The sequence below is a fragment of the Hippoglossus hippoglossus genome, chromosome 22, assembly GCF_009819705.1.
Source record: "Hippoglossus hippoglossus isolate fHipHip1 chromosome 22, fHipHip1.pri, whole genome shotgun sequence".
NCBI classification, from domain to species: domain Eukaryota; kingdom Metazoa; phylum Chordata; class Actinopteri; order Pleuronectiformes; family Pleuronectidae; genus Hippoglossus; species Hippoglossus hippoglossus.
Window position 1 is genome coordinate 1,019,874 of NC_047172.1, and position 12,500 is coordinate 1,032,373.

Sequence of the window (12,500 nt, forward strand, 5' to 3'; positions counted from 1 at the left end):
ACACACACACACACACACTGTAACATCCAGCCTCAGTTCACTTGCTGGTGTCAAATCTCTTCTCTCTGTTCACTGACAAAGACACTGAGGAGGGATGGGGGGGGGGGGGGACGGATTGAGGAGGAGTGACACGATTTTGTAGCAGCGGTTTAAAAAACACACACACACACACACACACACACACACACACACACACTGGAGCTGTCACTTTTAATTTGAAATTTAAACATTCATTCTAACACTCGGGAAAAGTTCTTATTCAGACAGTTTTAACTCAAAGCCCACGAGACCGTCTGCAGTAGTACGACTCGTGATCCACCAGGGGGCGATCTCTATCAGCTTGACCTATTCTCTTCACCTGTCGGTAAAGGAAGTCGGTAATGTTACGTTGTTTTTCTGTGAAAACGGAGCGTCTGAGAAGCAACGTGTTCGTCACGTTTGTATCGTGCAACTGCCGAATAACAAATCTGTATTTTTTAACAAATTGTGTTTCATGTAAAATTCGTTCAAACTTGATTTTTGGCAAAACTCACAGTCTTCCTGTGAACACACATCCTGGTCACCGGACAAAACGTGGATCAGTAACAATAGATGATCAATGAGTGTAAATAAAAATGGACGACGCATCTTCACTTCCTGCACAAACGAAGCGAGACGATAAAAACACAGCCATCGTGCACAGATGACGTTAGCGATGACGAGTCAGAGTCTACGTTACGTAGTGTTGCTTTAAGTACGTATCTATAGGTGTCGGAGTAACAGTTCCAGTCAGTAACATTCTAAGATACTTTCTTTTTGATTCCTTTGATGTTCATACTTTAAGATAAACTAAGCTAGGCTAAGCTAAGCTAAGCTAAGCTAAGCTAGGCTAATCGTTTTCCACAAAGAGACTTAAAAAACCTCTTCAGCTCTGATCTTGGATAAAAAGAATAAACAACGGATACATGAGGAGTTTGACAAAGTGTTCACACAACTCATATTGAACAAAACACACACACACAGACACACTAATACTGCTACTACTACTACTACTACTACTACTACTACTACTACTACTACTACTACCAGTACTGCTGCTGCTCCTGGGAGCGCACACAAACGTTACCATGGCGAGGAGGTATGCTGCTGGCCGGCCAGGTGAAGGGTCTTGGGCCGGGCGGCGGAGCAGCTGCCTGCATTAGCTGGCCGCTCCCAGTAGGGGTCACTGTGGAACACACAAAAGAAACGTGAAGAGGTTCTTTAACGTCAGCCGTAAGAGACAACGAGCAGGAAGAGGAGGATGAAGAAGAGGAGAAAGATGGAAAAGATAGATAGAGAAGATGGTTGAAGAAAAAGAAAAGAGGAAGTGACAGATGAGAAGAAGGACAAAGAGGAGAAGGACAAAAGTGGAGGAAAAGAAGAGGAAGAAGAGAAAGAACAGATATAGAGAACAAGAATAAAATGTAAGAACGAGAAGGAGGAGGAAGCAGGAAGAGGTAGAGGAAGAAGAAGAAGAAGAAGTGGGAGTAAAAGGAGAATGAGAGGAAGGAGACATGGAGAAGAAAGTAAAGAAAAGCAGAAGAAGAGAAAACACATGAAAGAAAGAATCATAAAATACAAATGTTATGAGCTTTGCACCAATTAAAGAACAGAGAAGTCATAATCACTGCAAAATATATTCAGAGAAACAGAAAATGAATCATTTAACAAACTCGGCATCTCTACCTCAGTGGAAAAAACTAAATAAAACCCTTTGTCCGTCTGTGACATCACAAACTGACGACCAATCAAATCATCTGCATGTAGCGAGCAGCTTCCTCGAGTCGACACGACAACAAACATCCTGCAGCGAAACGTGTGAAAGGTTTGAAAACAACACAAACGTATTTAAGATGCTGGTGACGCTCAGCATACATTTGAAAAAAGCTTGGCCCGACAGGAATTCAGTTTTTGTGTCCGAACCCGACCCGAGCTCCATTCACACATGGTTATTGTTTGTTTTCCTTGTTTACAGACTTGTGCAGTGTAAACACAAACAACCCACATGACCTTGAACCTCAATATCATCTTCAGATTAATATTAAACCCGAACCCGTTGAGTGCCGACGAGCTCCGGACAGGAATCCACTCTGTATTTTGAAAGCAGAGGAATGAACTATGTTGTTTTGTGTTTTTTTAAAGAAATAAAAAAGGTTCTGGCGTCAGTACGTTTTTAAATCTAACAATTTAGCACCGGTATCGTAAAAAAACCCAAACGATCCCCAGCTGCACGCCGTCGTCACCTTGAGTCACTTCTTGTATCGTCCTGTCCTCGGACCTCGTCCATATTTCACTTCTCACATGAGAGTGAGAGAGTTCGCTCTCAGTAAATCATCGGAACACAGACGAGCTGGAACCTGAAGCTTTTTAAGTCCAACATCAAACACAGAAAACAGCTGAATGTTATTTTCCTGTCGCAGAAGCAGCTGCTCCACTGAAACAATAATAAACCCCAAATAAACACACCTGCAGTTTGGTGAGTTTTTGTCTTTTTTTTTTTTTTTGAAAAGCTAAACGCTGCCGACTGGGACTCGACAGGCAGGCGAGGTGACACGGAGTCAAATACGAAAACACAAAGCGGCCCCAGAGTGACTGTCTATGCACAGTGAATTATTTGAATTTTACACACCCACCAAAGACAGGCTGTCAAAACCCATGCCGGAATGGATTTTTCATACGAAGAGAGGGAGCGAGCGCGAGTCGAGGAGAATAAAAGAGAAGAAGAAGAGAAAACAGGGGAGGTGGAAGGAGGGCGAGGCACACAGGGAGAGAGAGAGAGAGCGGGGGGGGGGGAGGCAGTGAAGCGATGCTGGCTGCAGGAGAACATTAGCTGCACTGTGTAGCGCACCATAAAACCATTGACATTGTCGGTCTTGCTTTGTGGACAAGTATTATTGTCGAACACAGTTTTCTGAGGCGAGCCGGCCGCTATTGTTCTTGTCAGAGGGTGAAGCGAGGGCGGCGGCGGCATAACTTATTCCACTTCTACCAGAGGAGGCAGCGAGAGTTGGCTTTTCAAATTAAAGCGGCGAGATGTGAGTCCAGAGATTGTATTACTTTTAGATTTGATCTCTTGATGCATGACTAGGAAACATATCGCTGCTGTCGGGGGAGGGAGGGTGGAAGAAATACAAAAAAAAAGATCAGAAGAAGGAGAAGTGGGTTTTGTTTCTGGCTCAGGTTTGATTGTCCAACGAGGTTCAACAGAGAAATGATCAGAAACATCTGCATCGTGAATCTTCACCTGGATATTAACTGGTTTAGACCCGATGCAACATCTGCAGAGTCGTGCTCATTATCGGTTTCAAGTAGATTTATTCTCATTGCAGAACATGAGAGGGAACGAAAAGATGCAAATGAGTCAACTGATGAAGATGAGTAGAAGTGACCGATGCCTGGTGAAATGCATCATGGGAAATGTAGTTTGTTTATTTGTTTGTTAGCGCTGTTATCGTGCAACACAGATTTTAAAGAAGCGTTTCAGACGCTGTAAGCGGCGGGGGGGGGGGGGCAGATTACAGATTACTATTATCTATTTGTATTTTTGTTACTTAAAGAGAGTTATTTAGTTACTTTATTTACTTTAGTTATTAAAATAAACGGGAGTTTTAAACTTAAATTGCACATTTGATCAAACGGTTTTCTCACGTTTAACAGGACAGAAATACAACACACACACACACACACACACACACACACACACACACACACACACACACACACACACACACACACACACACACACACACACACACACAGACACACACTCTCTCAGCTGACCTCTCCACTCGGCCGTGTGAACCTTTGGTGAAGTGACCTCCATCTGCAGAGAGCGAGGCCGCCAATCACCTCCTCTCTCTCCCTCTTTTTTATTCTCTCTTTCACTCTGTTGCTCAGATTCTTTCTGTCTTATATTCTATCTCTCTTTCTGCTTCCTCCCTTTATTTCATGTTCTGTTACTCCTCCTTCCTTCCTCACCTCCTCACCCCACCATCTATTCTCCTTCTTCCATATGCCCCCCTTCACCATTGCTCCCCTCCTTCTTCTTTCTGTCTGAAAACCATCCCTTCTTTTCCTCTCCTCCATTCCACTCACTCCCACTCTTCCCTTTCTCTCCTTCTCTCTTCCCATCTTTCTCCTCCAGCAGTCGTCCTAAACTTCACCACTCTTTTTATCTCCTTCATTCTTTCTCCCTCCCTCTCTTTCTCACATCCTTAAATCTGTTTCCATCTCCCACTTTTCCTCCTACTCCCTCTCTCCTTTCATTTACTCCAGTCCTCACTTCTTTATAAATCTATTTTACCTATAGCCTTCTCCCTCCGTCTCTGTTTGCTTTTAACAAATCACTCCATCCCTCTCTTCATCCCTCCATCCTCACTTTCTCCGCTGGGTCCAGATTGATGCCTTCAGGTGTCGCTGTCATTTTGGTAAAGTGGACGAGTAACTGCACTGCATCAAACACACACACACACACACACACACACACACACACACACACACACACACACACACACACACACACACACACACACCGACAATGCAACTACACAAACTGAGACACACACACACTTGCATAATCACACGTGCACACTCTGGCTCACAAACAGAAAATTCAATAACCTGAGAATAAACACAGTCGCGCACGCTGGATGGACACACACACAGACACACACACACACACACACACACACACACACACACACACAAAGACAGACTCATGGGTAAATGCACATAAGCAAGTAAACAAACACACATGCACACACACAAAGTACAAATGCACACTCCATCAGGCCCAAATGGCAGTGGTGGGAGGCAGTACAATAGGTATTGCCGGGCGCCAGCAGAGCTAAATTGCAGACAGCGAAGGGGAGATCTGGGCCATTTTTCAAGGCTGACTATATATTACAAATTGGCTACCAGGGCATTGTCTGAGAATACACACACACACACACACACACACACACAGACGCACACACACACACACACACACACACAGACGCACAAAGTGAAAAACTAATCCTGGCTTGTCCTATTGTTGCCCACAGAGCCGCAGAAATCTGCCCTTTTCCCTCTTTTTCAACAATTTCCCCGAACTAAACCATGTGATTGAAAATGTGTCAGTTTAGGGAGCAGCACCGGCACCACACACACACACACACACACACACACATATATATATTTATAAATACAACACACACACACACACACAGAAAAAAGACATACACACAGCCCTGTTCCCCTGTTTACTCGCTGTAACCTCCGTTTGTTATAGGAATGTTCACACACTTCCAGGGGCAGGGTCAAATCCACACCCTGTGGCACACACACACACACACACCCATAATACACAATTACACCCGTAACACACACTTACACGTGTGCACACACTCTGTCCCCAGCCGGTCAGGATGTTTTGGTCCAGGTTTAGCCGGTCAGTCTTGCTCCGGTGCCTCAGTAAAGCTAGAGGAGGTTTTACTTGGAGACTAAATCCTCTCAGAAACACAACGGAGTCTGAAGCCTGCAGCTTTCTTCTACCTTTGTGGGGACCAGCGGAGACGTATACAGAAAATCAGCATCAATGGAAAAAGAGGATTTTGAAAAGTAGGAAAAACTAATTTATTTTAGAACGTGAGGACAAACTGATGAGGACATTTGGTAACTTGAGGACAAATGTAAATTGTGAGGATGTTATAAAAAGTCGATCGGGACATGTTGGGAAAGTGGAGACATTTTTGATTAAGTGACGATACAAGTAGAAACTAGAACAAGAATAAAGTTTTAAAAAATCTAGTTTATTTCGTAACTTGGGCACAACATTTAAATGTGAGGATAGTGACACTTTGTTATCACGCAAACTAAAACATGAAGAGTTTCTGAAAAAGTGAAACTGAAGTTTAGAACCAGACTATTTCACCTGTGTTCAGTATTTTTATTTCTCACAATCAAACACATAGATATTACTTTTTGGTCCCATTAAGAACATGAATTAATAAAAACATAACTAAAGCGCTCATTAGCATATTTTCCTCCGTCTCTTATTTCATCTCCGTTAAATCTGAACCTTTTAACTCGACGCATCTCGTGAATGAAACAAACTGAGACGAGACTTTGTCGTCCTGTGTGATCGTTAATTAATTAAAAGGCTTTGTGTGTGTGTGTGTGTGTGTGTGTGTGTGTGTGTGTGTGTGTGTGTGTGTGTGTGTGTGTGTGTGTGTCTCAGGGCTGCTGTCACCTGCTTAAATAGAGGATCAGTGAGTTGAGGTTTGTGCAGCAGCAGCGGCAGCAGGGTGATAAATGACAGCTGAGATTTTAAACTGAGTCTAATATTTAATGTTCGAGGAGGATTAAACAAACGATTAGTGACACGATCAGACAGAACGAGCCGCTCACGCCCTCTCCCTCGCTCTCGCTCGCTCTCTGTCTCTCTAGCTCTATTTAAAGTGGATGAATCCGCAGGAGACTAAAGAACAAGTGTTTAATGTCAAAAGACCAAATTCACACAAATCTGAAAACCAGGAAAAAACTGAGATGTGCACACAAACAAAGACGACTACAGTCAAGTGTAAGTTATTCATTCTAACGTCAGACGTCTCTTTTCCCTTGATAATTATTAATAAGACCTTAAACACATAAGGTTTAGGAACCCGTGGGTTTGAGAACGTTTCTCTTTCATATACGAGCGAAGAGGTTTGACAGCGGCTGAAGTTTTACCTTTAACACAAGTCAATTACCCAGAATTCACGGGATGAGGTGCTTCCTCTCGTGGGACGGAGAACGTCTCAATTTCAGAGAAACAGATATATTACACACTCTCTCACACAGACACACACACCTTTAATACACAGGTACACAAGTGCACGAGTGTGGAAGTTCACGCTTGATAAAATAATTGGTCCACACACACACACACACACACACACACACACACACACACACACACACACACACACACACACACACACACACACACACACACATACACACTAAAGCAGCTTCCAACAGAACCACCGAGCGTCAACTCATCACATGATCATCGTTTGTTGTTGTTTACCAACATATACCACATATTTACTTTTGTTATATTATATTTTTATTAACTACAGTTTATTTATTGACCAGTTAAATTGAACAATAATCATAATAACGTGATATTATTATTTTATGGTCTATTCAACTGAGATGGATTTTAGGATTTCTTCTTTGCAGCTCTTTTGTTTTATTAATATCGTACACGTATGATTGTTTTACAGGTGTTTCGGACATTTTGCCTCTTGCAGATTAGTTAAGTTAAGTTAAGGTGAAGCGTTAACTTGCATCTGGTCTAAATATAAGATGTGATGTGATCATCTTTAATGATAAACATTCTCTGTGTGTGTTGGTGAATCTGATACATAACCTGGAGTAGCTGTGGATCTAATTCTCCTACAAACTGTAATAATTGTTCCTCTTGTCTTTTGACCTTCCTGCATCCACGACCCCTCCTCGAGTTAATCATCCACGTGAGCATCAGGCCGAAAAAACTGTGGCCCGGTTTAGTTTGCACACATTATCAGCAAATAACAAGAATAAATCCAGTGCATGCAACACTTGCACTGCGGAGCGGAGCAAGCGGGGGTAATGGATTCTGTCATTTGAAATGGATGAAGTTCCATTAGAGAGCAGCACAGTCGCAGCGCTAAGTGTGGCGGCGGGCGAGGCCTCTGCGTCTCTCTCTCTCTGTTTCTGTTTGAACAGCAGAGACACAGAGAGAAGTGACCTCCGCTGGAATTCACATCTCAACAAGCGTCTGTCCACACGGACGGCAGCAGGAGGCGTCCTCTGGACAAAGACAAGCACTAAACCACTGGAGGAGCGGCGTGTCGTTTCTTTCAACAGATGTTTTCCCCCGTTTCACAAAATATCTGAAAACTCTCAAATAAGCATGTCAGCCAGTAGGTGGCGATAAAGCCACTGTGAGCTTATGAAGCCGCCCTCGTTGTTATTGTTTCTGGCTCAAAGCAACAGCGGACATGTGTTTTTAAAAGATCAGCACTTTGTAGAAATGAGTTTGATCCACTCTACTCCCACGATCCAGAAATGAAGCCAAAATATCCTGGAGACGAACGCTGCCATCTTGTGCCGATGACATCATTCTGGGCCAGGGGGCGGAGCCACGCTGTTCACACTTAACCAATCGTGATTTATCAGCCCATGTTCATCATCTTCTATAAACATTTATGTAACATGTACAGACTCTTTGTTTCCACGTCACATGACACAGTGAGGCGTTCATTTAGAGGCCAAGCGAGCGAGGCAGCCACGACGGCCATGTTTGATTTGTCATATGATCGATTCAGAGTATTACTACTACTCACTGCACGTGAGTCTACAAAATAAAGTAATAATAGAGTTGTGGATTTGATTTTATTCTCTTGTCTGAGGAGGCGTCTTCTAACCCTCTTCTTCTTCACCTTCTCTACAGAGTTCTTTCCATCACTATCATGTCTCCATCCGTCCCTCCTCTTCTTTCTTAAAGCCAATAGGGTTCTCTCTCACACACACACACACACACACACACACACACACACACACACACACACACACACACACACACACACACACACACAGATGACATGTTTATTAATCACCTCTTTAGCCAAACTACCGGCCTGATTTACTGCTGATGTCCTCGCAGTCAGTCGCAGAGGACAGCTGCCTGACATTTACAGGTAGAGGCACTTTACACTGTGCAGTCACACAGACACACACAGACACACACAAAGACACACACAGACACACACAAAGACACACACACACACACACATAAAAGCAGAAGCTCAGGTGGCTCTGCACATGTACAAATTATGCACACACACTCAAGCGCAATAAATCTGTGCATGAAAGCATGAAGATGCAAACATACACACTCTGTCTCTCTCACACTGTCACACACACACACACACACACACACACACACACACACACACACACACACACATGCTAACACACTCTTCTCCATATCTCTATTATTTTTCCCCGTCTCTCATTGGTTGCGTCTACGAAAACATCTAAACATGACTGACAGTAGCTTTTACAAAGTTTCCAGCAGCTACCCATAATCCTCTGCTGGGACACGTCCCCTCTCTTGTGTGGAGGAGCTGAAGGTTACCATGGCTCCACCCACAATGCACGTCACGCCACCTCATCAGCTATGAATCTGTCATGTACAGTTATAACCATACGTGTACGATAACTTCACCTTCTGTACGATCAACAAAGTAAGAAATACGTGTACGATCATTGACAGTATGAGGAGCTATAATGTTCAGTTTGGTTAAATATACATCCTAAGACTGTGTTTATGAACGTCTGCAACAAAACGTGATTTGCCTTAAGATGTGAAACTTAAGTTTTTAACTCCCACGACAAAAAGATTTCACTGAAGAAGAATCCAAAGCGTGAGCATCATCCTCAGATTCATTCTCCATCAGCAAAGATATTCTCACTTTATGTTTTTTTGTTCAGCGCACTACTTTTATATCTGAGGAGTTACAGAGGAGTTTATTTTTTTTGGGAAGGGAACCCTGTGTTTGAACTGCCCGTGGTGCTCAGGGCGTCGAGCCCCGCGAGTGGGCATGTCACCTGCGAGATAAGAGAAATCAAGCGCTCCTCATGTCTGGGCAAAAGGTTATTCTGACATTCAGCAGGAGAGGAGGAGAGGAGGAGAGAAGGAGAAGAGGAGGAGAAGAGAAGAAGAGGAAACGGAGGAGGAAGAGGAGGAAGAGGAGAAGACATCCATTCCAACGAAAACACTGAGTATGCGGAACATTCGTATCGTGACCTTTGACCTTTGACCACTGAAATCGAATCAGTCCAAGTGAACGTTTGAACAAATTTTTTAAGACGTTTCCTCGACGTGTTGTTTCGTGTTCATGAGTAAAGATGCAAGAAGGAAGGAAATGAGCAAAGGAAGAAACAGGTGAGAACAAGAAGGAGAAAAGAGACAGAAAGAAGAATGTGACAAAGAAAGAGAGAGAGAGAGAGAGAGAGAGAGAGAGAGAGAGAGAGAGAGAGAGAGAGAGAGAGAGAGAGAGAGGGAGAGAGAGAGAGAGGGAGAGGGAGAGAGAGAAGTTTAGTGTCAGATCCAGTAAATCCAGCAGTCAGACTCCGATCACAGAACTCTCTCTCTCTCTCTCTCTCTCTCTCTCTCTCTCTCCTTACTCTCTGGGCATCACTCTTTTCCCTCCCTCTCTCTCTCTCTTTTCTTTTCAACCATCTCTCCCCCTTTCACTTTTCCCTCTCGCCTCGTTTCTCTCTGAGCTCCAAATCTCTCTCTCTCTCTCTCTCTCTCTCTCTCTCTCTCTCTCTCTCTCTCTCTCTCTCTCTCTCTCTCTCTCTCTCCCTCTGTCACACATCACTGTTCACACAGATCCTCTGGCAACTCACCATACACTCTCTCGCACTCTCTCTCTTCCGGAGACACACACACACACACAAGTACTCATCCTCTCTCTCTCTCTCTCTCTTTCTAATGCACACACTCGCGCTGACACTCGCTCGTTGACTGACAGGCTCGGCTTCCTGCGGCTCTTTGACATTCACAGTGCGTCAGAATGAAAACACAGAGGATGAGAGGCTTCAGCTGGAGAATAGGGTGCTTCAACACACACACAGACACACACACACACACACACACACACACACACACACACACACACACACACACACACACACACACACAACCATCCGATCTGCCGACGACACCTCCCAAACCCTCAGAGTTTATTTATACATCTGCATTAATGGACGCCGTTGCTTTACATTTGAAGAGGCTCGTCCACGAGAGTCGGCGGCGAAACTGAACAAACGGCCGCCGGCGACAAAGCGCGAGTCGAAGTTCTGAAGAGAGAAAGTGGAGTCGTTTCCAAATGAGTCTGGACTCAGAGGATAAAGTGACCACGTGAACTCTCAGGGGGGAAAGTGTTTCCTAATGAGACGCTGACTCTCAGGGAAACAACTCCAGAGGTTTCTCACTTTGGTTTCATTTCAAACATCTCAGCTGATTCTATGTGATTCATCACCGACGTGGGCTATGATCTACGTCTATCTACCATCGTCTTTATTTGTTCACTTCTTTTTATGTATGTATTTTTTGAAACCGCCGTATAAATAAAATGTATTATTATTATTATTATTAAAAACTGAAAAAGTCCAACAGTCCGAACACGGTTGTTGTGAAAGTCCCTGAAACATAACCGTCACTAAACTGAAGTTATTTATCTGCAGCTCGTTTCTTTGTCTCGAAACGAGTGTAAAACCCGACGGAGGATTTAAAAAACGCGATGTTCGATATTTTGTGGGAGAAGAACCAACAGCATGCTGAGCTCCCAGTGTGTCGCTGTGAGTCTGGATCCCACAGCGACACACTGCAGCTGCTTTAACCTTGCTAAGAGCCCATTTAAATACACTAAAGAGACGTCTGGCTGATAAAATCTTTTGGCTTAATGTGAAACCACCCAGTTCAGTGCTGCTCGTTTAAAACCACGCTGATAAAGGAGGAGGACAGATTTGTCTTTCCTCCTTCAGTCCGTCTCTTTTCATATCTGTGTTAATATAGTTATCTGTGTGTGTGTGTGTGTGTGTGTGTGTGTGTGTGTGTGTGTGTGTGTGTGTGTGTGTGTGTGTGTTTGAAATGATCGATAGAGCGATGATCCTCGTTAATAATTCACCGAGGTGTCGCCTGTGGTCTCAATGCCCTTCACATCTCAGCCAATCAGAGGCATTTACCCAGAGCTCTGATTGGAGGAAACGCGGGACAGACGCCGCCTGTTATGCAAAGTGGACTGTTGCATCTTCACCTCACTCTCTTCCCTCCCTCATCCCTCCATCTTCCTCTCTTCCATCCACGTGTGCTTGTGCTTTCTGAGTCAATCTGAGATAACAAGTCAATAAAACTCTTTTTAGATTCAGGGTTTTCTCGTCTTTTCCGTCTCTGTTTTTCTGCCACCTTCAGTTCCTGTATCCTCTCCATCGCCCTCCGTCTTCTTCTCGCTCTTTTTGTCTCCGTCTCTTTCTCTCCCTCCATCTCCCGACGCTTCAGAGTCAAGGAGAAGTGAAAAACATCATCTCCACCCTGACGCCAACTTGTTGAAAAAAGGGAATAAATCTCAGACTGAAGTTTCGGGGGCAAACATCGAGGAAGCCGACATCTGAGTGTGGGATTGAAGTCCCAGTTGAAGGGCAAAACTAAAACGTGGTTGAAAGACACAAAGAAAGTCATAGTGTGTTATTTTGGGAGGTGGAGGGGAGGAGGAGGAGGAGGGGGGGGGGGGGGGGGGGGGGGGGGGGGGGGTCTTTTCTTTGTGGCCTCGTCTTTTTAAAGAGACGTTTTCAGAAGAAATCCACAGAGACGCAGAGACAGATAATGTCCTTTGTTTCCGTCAGATTCAACTGTAACACTGCGGTCACAGGAAGCAGGTGACGCCCAGCGATTGTTAATTTAT

General features: G+C 44.1%; 1 protein-coding gene and 1 long non-coding RNA gene across 2 annotated transcripts in view; one reads left to right on the top strand and one right to left on the bottom strand.

The window, feature by feature from the left end:
- LOC117755616 (neuronal PAS domain-containing protein 3) overlaps nucleotides 1–12,500 on the bottom strand; it is a 229,591-nt gene that overhangs the window by 158,875 nt on the left and 58,216 nt on the right. Inside the window, 1 exon segment of the mRNA XM_034575547.1 lies at nucleotides 1,106–1,204. Coding sequence (XP_034431438.1) covers nucleotides 1,106–1,204 — 99 coding nt within the window.
- Nucleotides 400–891, top strand: LOC117755619. The gene is made up of 2 exons (XR_004612632.1): nucleotides 400–486; nucleotides 785–891. It is a non-coding gene; the product is annotated as an uncharacterized LOC117755619 (long non-coding RNA).